Raw genomic sequence first — 24,722 nt, 5'->3', positions numbered from 1 at the left:
ATTACTGGTCTTAGATCTGTGCTGGTGGCTAATCAACAAAAATGCATTCACACGTCTGACAAACACTTAATAAAAGGCACAAAAACTGTCATTCCACTTCTTGAACAATCAGCATATCAAATTAATGTGGAAACAAAGATAATCTATGGGACATTTGACAAGAGGCCCCAGGTTGTTAAGGAAAAAAAAAAAGAAGAAAAGCAATCAAAACAAACAAAAAGAACAGAGCATGCTCTATCAAAGAGTGCACTGAAAAAGGTGCAAAGTTACCTGACCAACTGGTTGTAGATATACAGCTGGAATTTGGGATGAAGGTTGGGAAAACAGACACTGAGAGAGGCCCAGTGGTGAGACGTAAAGACAGAGAAGAAGTAGTGAACAGGAGAGCAGTGTCTACAAAATAAGGAGGAAGATTTTAAAACCAAGAGATCAAGAGGCAGAAAGAATGAGAAAGGGAAAGCAAAAGGGCTGAGTGGAGAACTTTTAATACGCTTCCTGAATAACATTATACGCTACTCAGTTAAAGCGAGTGTTATGCTCTATGTGACATATAAAACATGTATGACTATAGATCTTACCGACGATTTCTGAATAAACGTGCCTTTCTTCTCAGATGTTGCTTAACCATCATCTATAGTTTCAGGCAGATTTGCTTGTATGTGAGTAAAGTTATGAGAAGTACAATATGGAGCTAAATAAGCTTTCCCATAAGCTTTAACACAGACTACAACAATTACGGCTGTGAACCTAGTACATCCGCAATTCTATACATGTATATCATCCTGAGCAAATGATTTCTATATCCATACCTGGTCATATATTTTAAGTCTGAAGTTAAATAAAAAGCACTATGTTTGCTTTACCTAGCCTTTACCATCATGATCTAGCTTGAAAATAATAATTTAGAAAATAAATTTAGAGTTAAAAACACCTTGTTCACCTCTACAGCATGAAATTTACTGCCCATAGGACCTACCGAAGGTATCTTGCTTTATATTTACAAAGGCCCACTTTAATAAGATTGAAATACAATATCCAGTCTATAAAATATTAGAATGCATAATTAAGAATAAACTAAGCTAGTCATAATAAATACTCCTGGTTAAAAAAAAAATCATGCTATGGACAGCTCAAGCATAAGGTTAGAAGAAGAAAATTTCACATGCTAAAAGTTGTAAGTAGAAAATTCTCTTCTTCTTAAATAGTAAATCGATCATTTATTTATATATATAAATATAAGTATATATATTTGAGAGGATAAATAAGTCTACTAATAGTTTGAAAGGTTAGTTCTCTTTGACAGAGCACGCTCCTGTTCACATGCACACAACAGTAACCTGCAGATCAAGGCAACATTTTTTGCCTTGGAAGGGCAAGGAATATCATTATGTCAAAAAAGGGAGAAAATCTAGGTATAAATCCATCTCTTCATTTGGATTTTTAAAAGTGTATACAATCTCACCTGAACATGTATCTTTAGATACACAGACTACTTCAACGTCTGTTTCCCCACATACAACTGAAAATTTCACCTCCCCTTCATTTACTTATATACACACACTCACACATACATACACATTCATATTTGGATTGCCTTGATTTTCTGCACTGAAGTTCAAGGAAAAACAGTTTTGCCAAATTTTAGTAAGACACTGCAATCTTCCTTGCCATTCTTTATGAATGTATAACAAACTTATTTTGATGCTAATTATCAAAATACTACACAAAAACAAAGGTACTTGGCAAAAGGTCTAAAAAATCTATTCATAATATTCAAATATCACCCACCCTCTTAAGTATAGAACTGCTAAATGCATGCATGACCTAGTACAAAAAGTAGAATAGTATTGGAACATGTGAAATAAACTGTAAAAAAAATTACAATTTAAATTTATCCAGCCCAATATAGAGACTAATAATTTTCTCTACCAGAACAAGTACTGACCATTTATTTTTCATTTGTAAGGATTAAGCATATTCAAAAGCTAAGTTAGAAACAACAAAAAAAATAGCTAACAGAGAAAGGAAAGAAAATAGGTTAAGAAAGAGTGTGAGAAAAGTTCAACTTAAAGTTAAAACTTCTTTCCAGAAACACACCTTCCTTATTTATATATATTCTAGAAATAGTGTCCTTTAAAAGCTAAATAAAGTTGAAATAAAAGCAGCAGTACTTCACACTGGAGTTAACAATCCTTCAAGATGCTGCAGAAATAAAATTGGTGAATGATAGAGAAATAAATGCCTACTAACAGAAAACACTGCTAACAGTGTTTCTTCTAATGGTAACAGAACACTGGACTGGGGTAGGAGTAGACATAATAGATTTAATCTAGTATGTAAATCACTGTGTTCTTACAATGTTTAATCTTAAGAAATTCATGAGTAATTAGTTTTCTTTTAAAAAATTTATAAGAGAGAAAGAGAGAGTGAGAGCATATGTGCGCAGGGGGAGGACCACAGGGAGAGGGACAAGCAGACTCTGCTGAGCACAGGGTCCAATGCAGGGCTCAATCTCACCATCCTGAGAGCATGACGTGAGCCAAAACCAAGAGTCAGACGCTTAACTGAAAGAGCCACCCCGCCAACCCTGGTTCTCTTTTAAAGTCACACTTTCATACTCTAAACTTGAGCTGTGCAACTATTCAAGCCCAGTAATCAGTTACTCAACACTTTTCCAATTTGAACAGATCCTATTAAGTCATCACTGTAGTTTTAAAAAAAAACAAAACTATGAGTTTATAACAGTCTTGTACCCCTGAAACAATAATGTTATATGTTAATTAAAAAAACAAACAACTATGAGGTTGAAAGCCAATACGCTAACTCAACTTCAACTTTGGCTGGCTGATGTCCAGAGAGCAGGACCCTAGTTCTGGTTGTGTGTATGACCTGGGACGAGTTACTACTTATCTCCATGGCCTCAATTTCTTCCTGTGAAACCAAGGGACTACACTAGATGACTTCTCTAAAAGCTCTTTTAGGTCCAACAGTTTATAATGCTTTCTTTCTCCATTCAAGTAGCTCCTCACGCTTTTTTTAAGTTCTTCAAAACACTGCTAGACCATGTGACATAAATGAGAACTTTTTTTTTCCATTGAGTTAGTATAATTGTAGATTGTGTTCCAACATTATTATAAAAACCATGCTATCATTTGAAGGAGCAAAATTATGATGTAAATTTTAAATGAAATTTTGAGGTGTAAAATAATTTGCCTCTAAAAGACATTAAACAAAAGAAAAACCTAACACTTTAAATCATTTTAAAATTCTTTCTGGACCAAAAATTAAATCTATTATTATGATAAATAAAAACGAAACATAGTTTTATCTCAGGGACATGAGATTGAGACCCATTTTGGGCTCCACGCTCAGGAGGGAGTCTTCTTGAGATTCTCTCCCTCTGCCCCTCACTCTACTTGCATGTCTGCACACACATGCAGGCACTCTTTGTAAAAAATAAATACATCTTTTAAAAAGAAGATGTAGTCTTGCAATTTTTCCGAAACAAAATTTATTCTATTACTTAAAATTGTCTAATAATTTGCTTATATTTAAAATACATAATAATTTGAATATATTTAAACAAAATCCTAACCTAGGAACTAAAGAAAATAAAAATCATTATCAGGTTATTAGGATTTATTCAGCTACCACACTTAGACTAGAACCTTCTAAGAAATTATAGTTCTAATTTAAGGCAGGAGTGCCTGGATGGCTCAGTCATTAAGCATCCAACTCTTGATCTCCACTAGGCCTTGAGCTCAGGGTCACCAGTTCAAGCCCCATTTTGGGCTCCATACTAGGCATGGAGCCTACTAAAACAAAACAAAACAAACCCCCCCCCCAAAAAAACAGGCAAATTTTAATTTAAGGCAACAGTATTTAGTACATTTTTTAAAAAATTTGTTTATTTGACAGAGAGAGAGAGATCACAAGTAGGCAGAGAGGCAGGCAGAGAGAGGGAGAAGCAGGCTCCCTGCTGAGCAGAGAGTCTGATGCAGGGCTCGATCCCAGGACCCTGAGATCACGACCTAAGCCGAAGGCAGAGGCTTAACCAACTGAGCCCCTACATTTTTTAAAATTCTAAAGAAAATGTCTTCTTTAGTGTAACATCAAAAGTGTTCCTCTGCAAATCCTTAACTTTTTAAACTCAAATTAATGAAGATTTTATTTTTATTTTTTTTTTAAAGATTTTATTTATTTATTTGGGAGAGAGACAGTGAGAGAGAGCATGAGTGAGGAGAAGGTCAGAGAGAGAAGCAGACTCCCCATGGAGCTGGGAGCCCGATGCGGGACTCAATCCTGGGACTCCAGGATCATGACCTGAGCCGAAGGCAATCGTCCAACCAACTGAGCCACCCAGGCATCCCAAATTAATGAAGATTTTAATACTGACCAGACAATACCACAAATATTGTTAGACAGAGCTATGTCATACAATATCTGTTTAACTTTATGATTATTTAAAACCAAATAAATTAATCTGCTCATTTAATGGTTTCTAAGCTAACTGGGAATATTTTTAAATATTTAAATTTTAAGTAAATAAAATACTTAAATATTTAAAATGAAAGTGTGAGAAGTTTTGTGACTTCATTTTTCCATGCTAACTTGGTCTGCAATGATCAAACCAAAATATATCTTATGTGTGTGGGATTTTTTTTTTGTTTGTTTCTTCTTATGCTATAAAGTACTTACTAATTCAAAAGTATATCTAACTCAGAACACTCATCCATTGAAAACTGACTTGAAATATTCTTTTCAGTAAAAATTTCTTCCTCTTCTGAACTTCCTTAGCAATTAATTTATATATACTTCTCTACAGGATTGATATTTTCTCTTTTTTCCACCTAGAGCATATGCTTCTTAAGAGCGAGGTTTATGTTTGATTCACCTTCGTATCTCTCAGAACCTAATATACTCACACATTTCCCAGTAAATAATTGCTAAGAATAAGTATATATTTAATAATATGGAAGAACAGCTGCTATTCAATAAAAGAGAAAATGCACTGTGTCCTATTTTAACCCTTGAAGATAACCCCACCCTTTCTGCGTTTCATTTGCCCAGTAAAATATTTTCTTGAAACAGAACTGGCAAATTAACAGAAAAAGTCAATTGCACAGTGTTTTCTTCATGAATACATGTTTCAGGATTATAAAAAATGCAATTATAAATAATGCCCCTCACCATAACAAATAAAATTCAGATTTCATTTATCAACAGTACCAAAAAGATAGGGCTATTCAGTCTATGGCTTTTGCAAATATATATTCATTATGACTAATCTTTTTCACAACTTAAACTTCTTTTCTTTAAAGATTTTATTTATTTATTTGACAGAGACACAGCGAGAGAGGGACCACAAGCAGGGGGAGTGGGTGAGGGAGAAGCAGGCTTCCCACTAAGTAGGGAGCCTGATGCAGGGCTTGATCCCAGGACCCCCGGATCACAACCTGAGCCCACAGGCGCCCCACAACTTCAATTTCTTTTGCTTTTCACTACAGTGAGAAAAGGAATTTATAGATGTCAGACCAACAAAAAGGTCAGGAAAAGCCACAGATCAGAAATACAAACTTAAAGGCATCGCTGTCTCAATGAAACATTAAAAAAGGAAATCTTTCACTGTAGCCAAGAAAAGTTTGATAGTTTCAGAAAAATATCTGTCATAGAATTAGAGTTCAGAGGGTTAGCAATAAGCAATAACATACAATGAAAAAGTTCTTCCCCAAAGTTAGCTAACCTTCCTGAGGGAGGACTGCTTTCTGACAGGCGTTTTCTATCAATAAAATAGTAATCTCTTGGAAGACTGCTTTTGCAAATCTGCACAACAAATAATAGTGTCTACTATCAAAGGTTCAAATGATTTTGTTTTTAGGTATCTACTGTAGCAAATGACTATAAAATTAACTCTGTTTACTGACATTTATTTACTGACATTCCAATATAATTGAAGGAAATCTAATTGTGAAGTTTTGGTGATCTGAATGGTATTTAAAAACCAGTTTTCACAATGTTTTGTTCTAGACATTAAAAAGTATCACATAACAATACTCTAAATTTATAGTGCATTGCTAATTTTGAAAAAGACTCCAGTTTATCCTCAAATTTCAGCACCATCATAAAACATTAAGAATAATTCCTTTGCCACTGCTGTCCCCACCCCATCCCAACCCACAGACACAACTGCATTGCTTCAAACAACAAATCAAGTCACTGAATACTTCAAAGCCCATTTCTTTGATAAATTGCTTAAATGGTTCCTGTAGTAGCTGACAAAGGAAGGTAGAACAATAATACAAAAATCCCATGTGTTTAATATTTCAGATTCTGAGAAAAAAATAAAAGTTGGAACAAAATCAATACATGTAAGTCAATTTGTTATTTAGAATTTTTAAAGCTTTAACCAAATCTGAAATAAGCACCACGTAAACTGACTAATCTCATAAACAGATTTAGGACTGGCAGTTTCTTCTACAAATGTGATTAAAATTACCAAGATATTATTCATAAAGACCAGCAATGAAGACCTTACTTGATGAGCAAGGGATCAACAAAGAAATTACCCTTGAAGTGGTCTTTCCTCCAATATTTACCATTCAAAGACATTTGGAGGCATATATAAAATGTCAAGTTAGTTATAAAAAATCACGAGAGATTATTCTGAATTCAAACATCCATGAAGCAAAACAGTATGCCTATACAGACTATGGGGAAATTTTATCAGGAAAGGAATAAAGCATCTTTAGTCTACATTTCAATAAATTCCTATATGAAAAAGCCTTATTATTTAGTTTATCCCATGAAATCACCCAAAAGGAATATTTACATGTTTATAAATATTTGGTTTTACCCCCTTATATTTATTTTAAAAATTTGTATTTATTCTTTAAAACTTATTTTCATAACCAATTTAGGTATTTTAAAGTCATGAAATGCAATTTAACTAAGCAATGAAGGACCAAGGTATAACACTGTACCTACAGTAAGTAAGGCCTGATTTACAACTGCTTGACTGTTCAGAAACTAATTAAACCATAAGTTAATGTCACATAAATAGAGAGCATTATTAAATATGGTAATGTGTGACAAAGGATATCACACTACAACTGGGGTTCAAACTGTTAACAAAATAAAATAGCAGTCAACAAAAAATTTTAATGGTTTTCTAGGGGCGCCTGGGTGGCTCAGTCATTAAGCGTCTGCCTTCGGCTCAGGTCATGATCCCAGGGTCCTGGGATCGAGCCCTCCATCCAACTCCCCATTCAGCAGAAAACCTGCTTTCTCCCACTCCCACTCCCCTGCTAGTTTTCCCTCTCTTGCTGTGTCTCTTTCTGTCAAATAAATAAGTAAAATCTTCAAAAAAAATTTTTTTAATTTAAAAAAATTTTTCATTAACATATAATGTATTATTTGCCCCAGGGGTACAGGTCTGTGACTCATCAGGCTTACACATTTCACAGCACTCACCACAGCACATACCCTCACCCCCCATTTTTTTTAATGGGTCTTTCATATTTAAAGAAGGTAATGGTTATAAAGTCAAGGATAGGGTTCACGAGCAGATACTTCACAAGCATATTCAATAAAATGTATACTCAGAAGAGTAAACTCTCACATAAACGTAACTTTATATGGTCAACATTGACATAAAACTGAACTACATTTAAGTAGAAGTAGCTTTCTTTAAAGGAGCCTCTAAAAAAATAATACTTAGAAATGTTTTAGAAGAATGGTAGGCCACCAAATCATTTAACATCCTAGGAGAATTTCAGTTTTTCTGGTTTCAAATGAGCAATCCACACCTACTTATAGATTAAAACTTCTATTTCACCTAAGATTGAGAGTGGTCAGAGAGCCACAAGATGATATCTCAGGATATACCACTAACTGTTTCCCCAAGTCAGTAGACATATTCTCAGATTTCAGAGAAGGTATCAATTTCACACTTACTTTAGCTTTTAATAAAAGAAAGATGGAAATATTGTCTTGGGTATATGTGCCATTACTATGTTGGTTTTTAAAGTAAGAAACCTGACTATATTAAAAACAAGAAAATTTGTTTTATAATAAGATCTATAGTTAACTGACTTCCAGGTTGATTTAACAATTCTGTTAAAATGCTACTGAATTCATAAAATATTACATTGTATCAGTCTAATCTAATGAAGTACATTAAAAATATTTGTTGCAACAATATTCAACATGAACAGGAGATATTTATTTTAAAAAATTACTTTTCATCCATGCGGCTTCTCATTTTTTTCAATTTCTGCATAATGCTGCTAGTTTCACTGCTGGAAATTGAAATGGGGGAAGGACTACGGGTCTCCAAGTCAGTTGGGCCAGGACTGGCTGCCTTATTATCCTTTGTATCATCATCACTATGAGAGTCCTGCAAATAAAAGAGGGTAAAATTTTATAATTTTACTGGAATTTAAGATCTCAAAATAACTTTAAACATTGTTGTTTCAAAATTAAGTTTATCCTCAAGACCATATTTGTAAAATAGCTGCAATTAAGGAATTACTTAAAAGATAAAGTTATATCACACATTTAAAAATGGCTAAAATACAGATTTTGTTAAATATATATTACATATATTTATATATAATCACAAAGTTATCATTTCTTTTTTTATTTTATTTATTTATTTGAGAGAGAGAGAACACAAGCAGGGTGCGGGGAGCAAAGGGAGTGGGAGAAGCAGACTCCCTGCTGAGCAGGGAGCCTGAGTCAGGGCTTGATCCCAGGATGCCAGGATCACCACCCGAGCGAAAGGCAGACACTTAACTGACTGAGCCACCCAGGTGCCCCCTCAAAGTATAATTTGTTTAAAAGACTGAAAAAAATAAAAAAATCTTCTGCTACTAGCAATCTAGTATTTGACAATCCTAATTTCTTTTAAATTGAACCACTCAAAAGGAATATAAACACCATACACACACACGTACAGATACAAGAATGAAGGGAACACATAAACTTATTTAAATACTGAGGGATGGATCTTTTTTCTTTCCAATTCTAATGGGGAAAACAGTATTTTCTCAAGTTAAAAGGTTGAATGAAAACATTCAGAACTATTGGTTTAATTGCCATATTGTTTCTCTTGAGCAAAAAATAACATTAAATGCTTCATGTTACTGCTTAATATTAATGCTTGTCTTTCCCACAAATAGTCATTTAGTCTCATAACTTTTCAGGAAGATGAGTAGGGACAATCATGACCATTTTTATTTTGTGAACAATACACATAGCAGAGGTCTTCTCCTTCCCTTTCTGCCTCCTAAATGATTCAATCCTAAAGGCATTAGATGGAACAGAGCAAGGGAGGGGAGGTCCACGCAAAGGCAGAGGTGGACAAGAGGACCAAAAGTGGTGTGTTCCCACTGAAGTGAGATGAAGAGGGCATCTAGTACAGGAGGGTTATTATTCAAGGGGAACAATGAGGATGTCCGCAGGGGAGTGGTTCTACATGGCATGTCTCAAGTCCAAACAGAGTGAGGTGGCATTCCCAGAGAGTACAGAAAGGGTAAGGAGAGTACCGAAAAAGGGAAAGGAGATGGCGGAATAGCTTGATTTGGGAATCAGAAACCAGGGGCGGTGAGGATATCCACATGAGGAAAGGGGTGGCAGTGGTTACGGGAGATGGGTTACACAGAAGAATGATCAAATCATTATTTATATTAAGGGAGATGTTAACCAGTTGTCTATCAGAGATGGAAGTTTCAAAAAAGAGAAAACGAGGGGGTAAGGGAATGGGGTAACTGGGTAACAGGTATTAAGGAGGCACATGATCTGATGAGCACTGGGTGTTATACATAACTAGCGAATCACTGAACACTACATAAAAAACTAATGATGTACTATATGTTTGCTAATTGAACTTAATAAAAAAAAAGGAGAGAAAACTAGAATGGAACTTATGGTGCTGGACTGGAACTGGAAGGATGGGTATGAACTCATAATATTACATACTGTGTATGTATATGAAATAACCATACATGCAAAATGAATTTTTTATTACATCTACATAAACATATATATTGTCTACATTTGTTGCTCTTAGGAGGACCAAAACCCTAAGAGTAATGAGCATGCTTAGCACCTGATCTTGGTTTCTGAATAACTTTCCTCCTTAGAGAACAGCTGATTCCAAGTCTGGGGCAGGGAAGGTACGAGATGACCCTGAGATGTCTTTTTGCAGAAAACATGGAAATGCCTCAAAGACTCTGATGGAGACATGTCAAAAGCACACAAACTTGAAAAGGCTCCTAATGGTCTGACTTGGGACGAAGCGAGCACCAAAAAAATGATAGTAACAGATTTAACACTAAATAAAACAGGAATCTATAAGTCCATACTAACATAAATAAAAGAATAAGTTTAATGAAGAATAGAAACTTACGTATGTAGTCCCAAAATAACTCATGCAAAGTAATTATTATTTACAAAGGGAAAGAAAGTAACTTTATAGTGAAGTCTGACAGTCACCACCTTAATCAACATCATCAGTAATGGGATAAATCAAAATAGGGCACCACCTGATTGAATGCAGTGAGAATATAGCATCACGTCCGTGATACTCCAGCTAACATGCACAATCTGAACTTAATTATGAGGAAATATCAGACAAATCCAAGTTGACAACATTCTACAAAATAACTGGCATGCAATCTTCCAAAGTATCAAGATCATGAGAGTCAAGTAACTTTTCCAGACTGAAGTAGACTAGAGAGATATGAGAACTAAATGCAATATGTGATTGTGAACTTACCTTCTGATAAAAGCACATTATTGTGACAACTGGAGAACTGTCACACTCTCAACTCAGGAAGATAGAGTTCTTTGTACAGTGTTGGAAATTTTCTATAAATTTGAGATTGTTTCAAAATTTAAGTTGTATTTTAAAAATCAAGGCAGAAAATGCCAAGATTTATTTAACTATACAACTATCCAGTGTGGGTTCTCTAACACTACACTGACACTTTACAGTATCTCAGAATAGATCCAAATTTTGCTTTTATCTGAATACCTCCTTTGACTCTTATATCATATTAATACTGTATAGCTAAAATTAAATACTAAAAGCAAAAATAGTCTGTCTCATTAATTATCAGGAATATATCTGGATTGACAACAAGAAGAAGGCTCTCTGTCCCAAATGAGTTTATAAATGGAAAACATTTTTTCAGCTATTATATGAACCATGTGTCCCTTTCAAAACTTGAATATTCTGTGGGAAAAAAAAAATAAAAACTCTCACTATACATAAAGGCACATACATAGAACTTTATTCTAGTTCACCTATCAACTATCACAGTCCTGGGATGAACATATCCATCAGATGAGAAAAGTGAGGCAGAATTAGGCATTAGCAAGCAACATGAGGCAGAAAACAAATAGTAATTTTGTGTAATTTACCAATTTATTCTCTCCTGCTGACTTTAACTTCTCCTGTAACTTTATGGTGGTCTGTCGGATCCTTTCTATCTCCTCCTGCTGTTTCAGAATCAGTTGTCTTTCCTTCCGAGCTGCCTTATTGGCTTCTTGAAGACGTTTAATTTCTGCCTAAGGTTTAAAGAATTAGGAGAGTGGCTGAGATCTGGAGGATACAAGTTCCAAGGTAGCATTTTAAGAAAGCCCAATCATCACATACATCAATAAATAAATTAATTAATTAAATAAAGTATTCAAAATAAAATAGTACCGAAAAATTCTGAAGTACTGAAGGAGGAAAAGTCTCATAACCCCAACATGTTAAAATAATTTAACATGATCCCTTAATTTAAATAATTATAATTACAATAGACTGATAATTTTCTATCCCCCTTTAAACTTAAGATACTTCATATTTTTCACATTTTTCCATAGTGCTACTTGGTCTTTACACTTATTTAATAGTTGCGTAACAAGTAGTTAATATAACAATTATTACTGGTTAGATGAACAAATCAAAGAGGATAAACACTATGATGGCCCTTAAAATCACTTAAAGATTGCTTTAAAAAAAAGAATGGTCTCCACCAGAAACATTTAAGACTATACTGCACCAAAGTCTCTCCACACAGGGTATTGCTAAGTTTTCTGTCACTTATTAAGCAAAAGATGATATACTTCACAGTTAATAATTGTTAAAATTTAAGAGACTGTCCCTTTTTTTCATAAATTTATTTTAATCTGTGTTCCTGTCAATAATGTAAGCTTAATAGACAGTAAAAATTAGTGACTTATATTTTAGTCATGTTTGATTTTTGTAAACTATTTGAAAATGCAGAGAAGTGCACAAAAATACCTAATTTCTAAAATCTCATACTAGTACAATAATTGTTAATACTCTGTCATATTTTATCCTAGTTTTTATTTGTGAAGAAATAAAACATTACAGATAAAACCAGTATGCAATCTCATATCCTCAGAGGTAATCACTACCATGGTATATATCCTTCCAGCACATTCTTTTAAAATTCTTCTACAGTTATTTGTACTTAACCTGCAAAAAACACACTGTTTGGTTTGTATGTTTTTAAGTATTTTATAAATAATATCACGTACATATATTTTCAACCTTGCCTTATTTACTGGACATTGCTCTTGACACCTCTCTGTGTTGACTTACATCTAACTGTTGCATAACATTAGAGGCATAGAATATTTCATGTATCCATTACCCCTACGTGTGGATAAAGTTGTTGTTCATTATTCCAAACAATGCTACATGAACAACCTTATAGATTTTGTCTCGGCACATGTGTGATTTTCTGTAGAGCAGCAGTTCTTGAAGAGTGGACCATGGACATTAGAGGATTCCCAAGGTCCTTTCAGGGGATTCTCAGAGTCAAATAATCTTTATAATACTAAGACTAAATTGCCTTCGTTCACTCTCTCATGAGAATACAATGGCATTGTATGCTTTTAAAGAAAATAACTATCTTTCAAAAAAAATTAGTATTTAGATTTTTGCAAATCTATTGTCTGGCTTGAGTTTTTTGAAACATTATGCATCATCAGTCATTTGGAAAATGTCGGTTCACTGAGTTATGCAGATCTTTCAAATGTTGCCATATTTCATTATACGGTATTAAAAAATCACATTCTTTCACATCACCAGAGATCTCAAAAGAAAAGTTCTTTAGCTTTAGGTGTTGGACAGAAATTTTCCAAAATTTTGACTTGAAAGTCTGAATTTTGTCACTGGCAACAAATACTGTTATAGCTGTTTTCTATAAAGTAACAGGGACAATTTGTTCATTTTTGAGAAAATTACTGTCAAGTATACGAATCTGAATAGTTTGTCTCTGAATAATTCTTTCAAAGAAAACTGATATTCCATGAAAAAAAATGGTTAGGTCAGCTTGCAACTCAACTGCCCAAAGGCCTTTCCTTGAGTTAATCACGGTCCTCTGGTTTTCTGGCCAAAGTGCCTATTTATGGGCTTCCTAGGTCATGCAGAGTATGACAATGAAAGTACTCAAAGGTCAACACTCAGCAAAATTAGTAATTTTTACTACTTATCAAGACATTCTTCAGTGAAACTAGTGCTTTTTGTTTGTTTCACTGCGTGTGGCACTGAAAAACATGATGATTACTAGTATAGTCTGGGACCACTGCCCTGATTTGTACTAAGGCACTGGCAGTTGTACCCACCGCTGTTTTTGTTTGTTTGTTTGTTTTAATTTTGTTTATTCGTTTGACAGACTGAGATCACAAGTAGGCAGAGATGCAGGCAGAGAGAGAGGAAAGCAGGCTCCCAGCTGAGCAGAGAGCCCGATGCCAGACTTGATCCCAGGACCTGAGCCGAAGGCAGAGGCTTAACCCCCTGAGCCAACCAGGTGCCCCCCCACCATTGTTTTTGTACCACTTAGTACAAATGTCGAACATGAAAAGGGCAAATTCATATCCCACTATTAGGAAAACAGTTTTGACCTTCGTGACCCCAGAGCTCCACAAAGCACATTTTGAAAAGCTGCCATTAGCTTGGGCCTGAGTTTCTGAACCAAATTAATGTATAAATCCACCCAATCCAAGCCTAGAAAAGAAACTGTTTCACGGGGATTCTTGAGGAAAGATATTTGCTTTTCTTTTCAGAAAGCTGTAAGTTTATACAAACTGTTCACTTTAAAACGGTTAGGGGTATATGTGGATTATACTTTAAAATGGTTGTTTTATGTTATGTGAAATTTATTTCAAAAAAAAACAAAAAAAGAATACGACATAGGAAAATATGTTCTCTCTTGTTTTGGATACAGCTGTGCAAAGACATGTGGCCAAAATGGGTACAGAATCTCACTACCGGTCAAAATAATTCTTATGATACAACTACAGTAAATATCTTAGTACATACATCCTTCCCCGCCGGTGATTTTATTTCTGTAGGGTCACTTCCCAGGGGTAGAGAGTTAGATCAGAGTGGTTTTTGCACATTTATTTAAAAAAATATTCTGAAGTACTATAGGGGTATCTGGGTGGCTTGGTTGGTTGGGTGGCCAACTCTTGATTTTGGCTCAGGTCATGATCTCAGTGTCCTGGGATCGAGCCCCACATCAGACTCTGCTCAGCAGGGAGCCTCCTTGAGGATTCTCTCTCTCTCTCTCTCTATCCTTACTCCTGTCCCCTCCCCAGCTCACATGCTCATTCACTGTCTCTCTAAAATAAAGAAATAAATCTTTAAAAATAATTTATGAGAATGGTAGCATACTGTACATACTCTTTTGCATCTTGCTTTTCTATAAAAACCAGTATTACGATTTTTGATAAAGATCTACTGCTGTAACTATTCAATACGATAGTCACAGTTCCTAATGGAACTAAGCTGGATTAGTATTGGGTTGCAAAGTTGGTAGGCCTCAGTCTCCTCCTGCTTCTCATCGACCCTAGGTTGTAATCTTCCAGGAATTTCAGTTGAAAACCAGGTAAACCAGCATGAAAGACTGTGGGGATATCTCCTTTGCTGCTGAGAGGTTTCTGGTATGTAGCTCCTTAGCCTTCTGTCTGTGCTGCTTAAGAACAGGCAAATGGTTTGAGGGGGAGACTGAGTTGGAAGCCTTTTAAGTCTCCAGTTTTGTCACCTAAGGTCTGTGTACCTGTAGGAGTGGTGACTGGTGTAACCACTTTGGAGCAGTTTGACTGTATCTGGTCATGTTGACAACACATACAGTCTGTGAGTCCGCAGTTCTGTGTCTTTGTATATAGTTGAGAAGTTCTCACACATACACAGGGGAAAATGGAAACAGCTTAATCCTTTCATTAAGAGAATAGATAAAACAAAGCATATTCCTGCAAGCAAGTACAACACTGCAGGAAATGAATGCATTAGATATCAGCACTGTTCAACAGAGATTTCTGAAATTATTAACATTCTGTATTTTTGCTCTCCAATACAGTAGTTACGAGTCGCATATAGTTTTTGATACTTAAAACATGGCTAGTGCAACTGAGAAACTGAAATTTTAATTTTACTTTTAATTTAAATGGCTATGGAACTGTGACTATCGTATTGAATAGTTACAGCAGTAGATCTTTATCAAAAATCGTAATACTGGTTTTTATAGAAAAGCAAGATGCAAAAGAGTATGTACAGTATGCTACCATTCTCATAAATTATTTTTAAAGATTTATTTCTTTATTTTAGAGAGACAGTGAATGAGCATGTGAGCTGGGGAGGGGACAGGAGTAAGGATAGAGAGAGAGAGAGAGAGAATCCTCAAGGAGGCTCCCTGCTGAGCAGAGTCTGATGTGGGGCTCGATCCCAGGACACTGAGATCATGACCTGAGCCAAAATCAAGAGTTGGCCACCCAACCAACCAAGCCACCCAGATACCCCTATAGTACTTCAGAATATTTTTTTAAATAAATGTGCAAAAACCACTCTGATCTAACTCTCTACCCCTGGGAAGTGACCCTACAGAAATAAAATCACCGGCGGGGAAGGATGTATGTACTAAGATATTTACTGTAGTAAATATCTGTAGCAGTCATGCAGAAAAATATTAGATTCATCAAAATCCAAAGGTTTGTTCTTCAAAGCACATTATCAAGAAAAGTGAAAACATGGGGTGCCTGGGTGGCTCAGTGAGGTAAGCATGGGACTCTTAATTTTGGCTCAGGTCATGATATCAGGATCATGAGATCAAGCCCCATATTGGGCTCCACAACTGAAACAGAGCCTGTTTAAGATTCTACCTCCCCTCTCCACTCCCATCCCCTCACCAGCCCCTCTTTGCTCGCTCTCTCTTTAAATAAATAAATAAATAAGTGAAAACACAACCACACTTGAGAAAATGAGAATGAGAAAAAATGAGAATGAGAAAAAATACTGGTAAATCTAGCTTTTAGTCTACTTTACAAACAGAAAGCTATTGTAATGTAAAAAGTTACTTATTTTAACTAAGAAATTTTTAAGTTATTTTGAAACCAATTTTCCTGGATAAAAAAGATACAACTTCTTTGAAAAAATTCCAAATTTCTATTTTATTTTTTAAAAATTATTATGAGAGAGTGAGAGAGGAGAGGGAAGGGCAAAGGTCAAGGGAGAGAATCACGAGCAAACTCTGTACTGCACGTTGAGTGGAGACAGATGCAGGGCTGGATCTCACATCCCTGAGATCATGAACTGAGCCAAAATCAAGAGTCAGATGTTTGATCAACTGAACCACCCAGGTGCCCCCCAAATTCCAAATTTTTAAAGTTCATACAATCAGTGATGTTTCCTTGGGGTGAACGTATATTAAAACAAAACAAAACTACTTGAGCAATAATCCAATCTATAACTTAAATGATTATATTCCCACAGATCATCCAACATAGGGGTCAGTAGCTTGCATGAGATCAATAAAGGAAAAGAAAACTAGAATCCACTGAATACTTACTAGGCACTGTGAAAACATTTTACACGTTACCTCATTTTAATCCTCATAACCACCATATGAAGTATTATCTTACTCCTACAGGTGAGGAAATTAAGTCTCAGAGAGTTACTTAAACTTGACCATTATATTACACAGCTGTAAGTGACAAAGCTAGAATTTAGATAACAGCTAACATTCATTGAGCATTTACCACTGTGCCAAAATCTACTGTAAATTTATTATATGTATTAACTAATTTATTCTTTCCAAAAATCCGACAAAGTATGTTATCATTATTATCCTTGGTTTAGAGAGAAACTGAGGCACAGAGAAATCAGGTAACTTGTCCAAGATTATGAAAATAATAATTGGTAGATTTAGGATTTTAACCCTGGCAATCTGATTCTGGAGCTTGAATTCTTAACCACTAAACCATGTTACCTCTCCCAGATTCCAACCTGAGGTGTTTAAGTTCACTCAGCCAAAATATTCATCAATTTGTAATGAGTATGTCCTAAAAATCTATTTGGGAAAAATACTGACTAAAAAATTAATCCAAAGAGACTCATTTGCAAATAACTAGTTTTTAAATATGCATTTCACACTATTTAACAAAGGAAGGCAGGTTCAACTCTACATTATATTAAGTTAGTAGTGACTCAAATTAGAAATATAGCAGACTACCAAGAAAGCAATCTCTGTAACTACTGTAGTATAGGCAAAGACAGTGGCAAATATCACATAAATCACACTTAAGGTGATAATAAGAAAAAGAGGTCAGGCAAAATAATAGATTCCACCATCTAACTTGCCTTAGGAGAAATTCTCTTAAAGACTGTTTTTCTTCTAACATACCTTCTCTTGCTGCAACCTTAAAAGCAAACCACGCTGTTTCTTCCGAAGTGGGGGCATTTTATCATCTTCTCCTTTGTCTCGTAGATGTCTACAAATATTTCACATTGAGACAAAGAGTTGATTAAATTTCTATTATAATATCAAGAATTCTCTACCACTGAAAAGTCTCTGAAACAATTTAACATTTTCAAACATGGAAAACATGCAGCAAAGCCTACCCCATCAAATATTTTATTGCACATATAATATATGCAAACTCTAGACTGTGTCCTTTGAAGATACAATTGCTTTGAGAAATTTACAACACGGTAAAGTAATTAAGTATAAATAGTAATATGAGAGTCAGGTGATAAAAAAGAAATGCAAAGAGAATGTTATGAGAAGGAGGTCTGAACAGCAACAGGATTCAAAGACGACTGCCATATTTCTAGGTTAAGAAACTGGATTGGTGGAAAAAAAAAAAAAAAGAAATGGGATTGGTGAAATTAAACTAAATGAAGAAACAAAAACAGCTTTAAAGACAAAGCATTTCCTTGGATAGAAGAAGAAATTGGAAAGCGAAAACTATGTTCACTGAAACAACTTACTTTTTCTGATGCTCTAGCCAGGCTAATTCAGCCTTAGTTTTCTCCTTCAAGGCCTTCTCACGGAGACGCAAGAGGGAAGACTGGTGAGCCGCCCTCATTTCCTCTTCTTTCATATACTGTCGAACCATCTCCATAGTAAATTTAGAAAAACTATCTTGTCCTCCTGAGAATGGCATGCTCAGCTCCTAAAGTGGAGATTTTATTTCAAGTTTATCATTACCTAAGCCTTTGGAACTTAAAATTAATTTTGTTAAAAGAGGCATGTACTTATAAAATATATGTATAAAAAAGGGATGCTGACCATGTCAGAGAACTTGCTTCAAAAAAGGCACATGAGAGGGAGTAACACTCATCAGCTAATTTCTTCAGCCAATGAAGTTTTAAGAAGCCACTACATAAGCCAGGTATTGTCCCAGGGGTACAAGGTTGGGTAAGAACTGCCCCTGTTGCCCAGAAGGCTAACAACTGAGCAAGGTGATATGGACTTTTAAAACGGAATAAAATGTTGTAAGAGTGAAGCAAATGAAACATTAGAGACATAACACTGGCTCTAATCCTGAAAGGCCTTCTCCATTACTCCAAGGAGTAAGTCTATGTTGTACTTTGTAAAGGAAGCAAAGCCAGATTCTATAGCAAAAATTAGTTTAGCTATAAAATTGCTATCTTAGGAAAATCATTCTGGTAGATGACACCTGAGTTCAAGCACAAAACGTATGGTCCTATCTTTGAGAGAACATATCCACAGCTCTTTATGAAGTAATCACAAGTAAACTGAAGCACACCTTGGCAGAAGACAGTGTTGTCTTTTCTGGAGAGGTTTCATCATCAGAGTCATCATGATGGCCTCTCTTCTTTTCCATGTTAAACCTGCGATGACTCTCAGAAGGTAGTAAAGATCGAAATGATTTTTCTTCTATTTCATCTTCTGTCATAGATTCATCGAATTTCAGGGAATATTCTGTTGCAATAGAAGTAGAATCTAAAAGAATTTGGAACAAGTAGATTTTATCATTGTAATGGTTTTCAGTAAGTATTCATTAATAGCCCTTGCTGTCTCTGTTATGGGACAATCTAATAAATTCAGGGAATTGATGGCTAACAATTAATAGGCATGGCAATAAAAATTCACTGAACTATCCAAAAATATGAGTACAAGATACATGGTAAAAGTGTAATACACTATATATAAACAGCTCTAACAAACCAATTAGAAAACTAATAATCCTATAGAAAAATGAGAAATAGTCATGATCAAATGCATCACAAAGAGAATATGAATGGTCAAAATAAAGTAAAAAAAAAAGTTTAACATTATTAGCAAAGAAATGCATATTAAAATTTTTTTAGAATTCATCAATACCATGGTAATTTAAAACATGATGGCTCTTGTGTGCCTTTGACATGCACTCCTCACCTCCAATCCTTTTCTTATTTGGACAGGCTTACCTTCCAGTACTATAAGACATTCCAGGTTCATTTTGTGTTTTCCCTGTCCAGTCTTAGAATCAGTCATTTCTCCAAAGAGCTCTCATCTAATTTCTTTCATTAGAGAGTATTTAGAAACCACAATTATGGATACTGGTTATTCTTTTTTTTTTTTTTTAAGATTTTATTTATTTATTTGAGAGAGAAAGACCAGAGTGAGAGAGAGAGCACGAGCAAGGTGTGGAGGGTCAGAGGGAGAAGGAAAAGCAGGCTCTCAGCCAAGGAGGGAGCCTGATGCAGGGCTTGATCCTAGGACCCTGGGATCATGGCCTGAGCCAAAGGCAGATACTTAACCGACTGAGCCACGCAGGCACCCTGGCACTGGGTCACTCTTGTTACTACTAGAGCATCATGGTTTCTTCCCTCTGTCATTGGCCAGAGCTAGATGAAGTATGCATGTATACTAACCAATGTACAAACACACACACACAGTAGTTCCTGTATCCATCCATCCATCCAAAGATGGATTCAGACTGATGTCACTGACTCTAAACCAGCACCACAGGGTTCATTTCAGTCTTCCTTTCTTGTGTGTCTAATATCCTTCTCCACCGAGAAACCTGGCTCTTACCAAACAACATCAATTTACTTATTTGTTCAACCCCAATACATATGTAAGAACTGTTTACCTGTACCCCTGTGAAAAGCTCATTTACCAATTAGAACACAGTGTTTAATAAAAGAAATCAGACTCAAAAAACACATACTGTATGATTCCAGTTACATTATTTTCGAATAGGCAAAGTGAAACTCCAAGTACAGAAAGCCCATCAGGGGGTGCTTGGGGCTGTCCTGAGGGAGGGCAGTTGAATGCAAAGGGTCATGGGAAAATGTGGGGGGTAATATATCCTAAATCTTGAGTCTGATTGTGTACACTATGTAGCCTTTTGCAGCTTGCTTCTTTTGCTTAGTAAAATTCACTTAAAATTCATCTGTTACGTTGCATGAATCAATAGCTTGTTCCTTTTAATCACTGAATAGTATTCCACTGTACAGATGAACCAGTTTGCTTATCCATTCTCTTCGTAAGACATTTGGTGGCTTCTAGTTGTTAGCAATAATGAAAAACGGTGCTATGGACATTAGTGTATAGGCTTTTGTGAGGATCTAAGTTTTCAATTCGTTTGCCTAGGCATGTGATTGATGGATTATTATAAGACACTGAAAATGTCTTACAAAGCAGCTGCACCATTCTGCATTCTCATCAGCAACGAATTCAAGTTCCCGTTGCTCTGCATCTTTACCGTCGCCACTTGGTTGTCAGCTTTTTGGATTTTAGCCGTTCTAACAGGTCTGTTGTAGTACATCATTGTGATTTGACTCTTCATTTCCCTAACTCATGATATTGAACACCCTTCCTAAATCTACTTGCCATTTGCATAGTTCCTTTAATGAAGTGTCTGTTGAGATCTTATGCACATTTTTAAATAGGGTTGATGATTTTCTTGTTGTTGAGTCTTAGGGGTCCTTTATATAATTCTGGATATAAGTCCTTATGTGATTTACAAATATTTCTAACAGTCTCTGGATTCTCTTTTCAACTCTCTTAACAGTGTTTCTCACAGAGCAGTTTTTTAATTTAAACAAGCATAGCTTATCAATTTTTCTTTTTCAGAGACTGTAGTTCCATTGTTGTGTTCTAAGAAGTCACTGCTAAACAAAAGATGAGTTGGCTTTTCTCCTACATACAGGTTTTTAAAATGGTGTCGTTTCTTTGGCTCTTGGTTGTCCTGTGGACTTTAGTTGCCTTAGCTCTCCAGACCCCTAACTTCACTTCTTCCATGAGGGAAGACTACTGGGCTCCATGGCATGCAGCCTAGAGACTGCCTTCAGGAAGTAAGCTGGAGCAGTCACAGTGCACCTCATCTGCTTTTCATCGCGCATGAATCAATAGCATTCACTGCCTGATGTTCAATGTCTTAAAAATAGTTATTTCATATGTTTTGTCTGATATTTGTTTTAGGAGGGAGGGTAAATCTGGTCCTGTTCCTCCATTGTGGTCAGAAGTAGAAGTTCAAGTAATTTAATTTTATATTGTTTAAAGAAATGAAATATATCAAAAAGTCATAGCTCATGACATTTCAGATTAGTCACTTGACAGTGATAAATCTGCAGTTATTGGAGCCAGGCACCATGGCAAACAGCTTGAGAACAACATTAAGTCACGGATGGTTACTATCCTGAGACTCAAAGACACTTTCAATAAATTTGTCTTCACTATTTTACTATTTTAATTACAAGCACTATTATTAAGATAAAATTTTACAGAGATTAAATTCATCCTGTAGGAGAAAATTAACAGATAATTCTTTGTTTTCCTGTATCCTTTATTTCTCTCATTATGTGGAAGTTGTCATTATGAAGTCGTTATAGCTTTGAAATAGTTTCACCTAGATACACTTAATATCAGATTCAGATACACAAACACACACACACTACCATGGTCTAACTAGCTCAGTGACAAATATCTCAAAGGGTTCTGGAAGCCTCCCCAAATAAGTAACTATACATACACATGCAAGAAACATTACCTTTCTCATCAGGAAGAGACGGCACACTGTCACTTCGCAGAGAATCATCTACAGCAGTCTGAACCTGTTCATCAATAGAACTCTCCATCTTTTCACCATGAAGTTTCCTCTCATTTTCCTTAGAAGATGGAACTGAAGGGCTTTCTTGACGGCTGCTACCACTACTACTTCTGTTTATAGATATTATAGAAACAAACAAAAAAAGTGATAAGGTTCGGAAATTCAAAGTAAATTTATTTGGCAAGGGGAATGTGCTTCATAATCAAGATATGAAATGATGAAAAGTAACATAAAACATAAAATGCAAAGTGGGCAGAGATCTGAGAAGAAACTGTTGTAGAAAAGAGAATGGCTTCACTCTTAAATAGTCATGAAAAGCAAGCATTAATCCCAGGCTATCACTTCCCCTTTTCCTTTCATCTTAAAATCAAAATCAAGGAAAAGGGGCCTCTCTATTTGGCTGTTTGAACTTCCTTACTTTTCATCAACATCACAATTAATCACAATCAGCTTAATTCCAACTACTCTACTATAATCCTTCTTTCAAACTCAACCTAAACTTGAATTCCCAAATCCAATGGATAATTTTTCTGCAATATTATATGGTCTTGATCTCTACCTCCTTCTTTAAAAGCTCCACTAGCTAAAGCAAATGTAGTAAAATGTTAATATCAGTATAATGTGGATAAAAAATATTTAGGAACCTGTATTATTCTTGCAATATTTTTGTAAGCTTGAAATTATATCAAAATTAAATGTTAAGAAAAAGACTTTTCTTTCTTACACTCCTTTCTACCTCACCAGCTTTTCTACCTCCTGAAACAGTTTTTCTGTTTCTTTCATGTCCTTTGAATTTTCCTGGCTTTCCTTAAAACGATGGTGATTCCCAGAGTTTTGTTGTTGGTCCCTTTCTCTTTTTTGCTACATACTGTCCCTTGGCAATCTTATGTATCTCTGTAATTTCAACTACTATCATTCAGATTGAGCCTTAAATCTGTATCAACTAGTTCTGTCTTCCCCTGACTTTAGTTAGCCTCAAATTTCCAAATGCTTAGTGAATTTGTTTTCTTTTTTTCTTTTTTTTTATTGTGTTCAGTTAGCCAACATATAGTACACCATTAGTTTTCAATACAGTATTCAACGATTCATTAGTTGTATATAAGGTCAGTGTTTTCCTTCCTCCCCCTTTGCTTTCCTTAGTTTATTCATTCATTTAAATACACATAGAAAGAGACAGAGCCAATTACAAGCCATGTCTTAAGATCCTCTCCATAAGCTATGTCCTCTTCTGAAATGCCTTTCCTTCCCTGCCTACCTATTTAAGACTGTTCTGCCTCCCTGATTTAATAAGACTCAGTTCAAGTATCATTTCTGTAAAGTGCTCAATTACTCTACTTAGCAATTATGTGCCACTCATTCACTCAGTAAACATGTAGTGAACTGCCTATTGCATGCTAGGTATTTTGCTAAGTTCTGGGGATAGCAGTATAGTATGGTCCTCACTAGGATGGCTGTAGTAAAAAAGAGAGACAATAACAAATGTTGGTGAGGATGTAAAAAAAAATTAAATTTTTAGTGGGAATGTGAAGTGGAGCAGCTATTTCCAAAAAGTTAAACAGAGTTATTTTATGACCAAGCAATCTCTCTTCTAAGTGTATACCCAAAAGAAATGAAAATGTATGTCCACACAAAAACTTGTATATACAGGTATGTAGCAGCACTATTCATAATAGTAAAAAAATAGAAGCAATCCAATTTCTATTCACTGATGGTAAATAAAATGTGGGATATCCATACAAGAGAATATTATTTGGCCATATAAAGGAATAATATACTAATATGTGATAGATAAACCTTAAAAACCTTATACTAAGTCAAAGAACCAGTCACAAAGGACCACACATTGTATGATGCCATTTACATGAAATGTCCAAAAGAGACAAATCCACAGAGAACAGATATACAAGGTAGACTAGTGGTTGCCAGAAGCTGGAGAAGAGAGAGCAAAAGAAATGACTAATGGGTATGGGCGTTCTTTTTGGGGTGATGAAAATGAAGACCTCAAAGAATTTCTAGTGTACTCCATAACTGACAAGTAAAGCAACAAGAGACAGAAGGTGGTAAAGGCTCAAACAGTTATATATGGAGTGCTATGGGAGAACACAGAAGGGATATCTAAAGCAGACTAAGGGTAACACTGACTCGTGTAGGGGAGTAAAAGTAAATTAAATGAAATAGAGTGGGGAAGTTCTAGAAAGAAGGTATATCTTGGAGAAGTCCATGATGGCAAAGGAGTAAGAGACCTTAGTTTTGTCTGGTCCCAGGAATTCAGGTAGGTAGCTATTAAATCATTCTGAATACCTGCGAATTCAACTGAAGATCTAAGAAAAGAATAGCTACAAGTCCACAAACAGAAA

The 24,722-nt window shown here is 35.4% G+C and overlaps 1 protein-coding gene across 4 annotated transcripts in view; it reads right to left on the bottom strand.

Annotated features, from left to right (window-relative positions):
• CEP350 (centrosomal protein 350) overlaps positions 1-24,722 on the bottom strand; it is a 155,182-nt gene that overhangs the window by 42,873 nt on the left and 87,587 nt on the right. For 2 of the 4 annotated variants that reach the window (XM_047703679.1, XM_047703678.1), the window contains exons 22-28: positions 22,306-22,475; positions 19,072-19,268; positions 18,290-18,474; positions 17,703-17,790; positions 11,425-11,571; positions 8,238-8,395; positions 271-393 (exon numbers count right to left, since the gene is read on the bottom strand). In XM_047703679.1, coding sequence (XP_047559635.1) covers positions 271-393; positions 8,238-8,395; positions 11,425-11,571; positions 17,703-17,790; positions 18,290-18,474; positions 19,072-19,268; positions 22,306-22,475 — 1,068 coding nt within the window. The remainder of the gene's footprint in view (positions 1-270; positions 394-8,237; positions 8,396-11,424; positions 11,572-17,702; positions 17,791-18,289; positions 18,475-19,071; positions 19,269-22,305; positions 22,476-24,722) is intronic. The other 2 variants (XM_047703680.1, XM_047703681.1) reach the window with 1 other exon arrangement.

This window comes from Lutra lutra, chromosome 15 (genome assembly GCF_902655055.1).
Source record: "Lutra lutra chromosome 15, mLutLut1.2, whole genome shotgun sequence".
NCBI lineage: Eukaryota > Metazoa > Chordata > Mammalia > Carnivora > Mustelidae > Lutra > Lutra lutra.
This window is presented reverse-complemented; position numbering and strand designations above follow the sequence as displayed.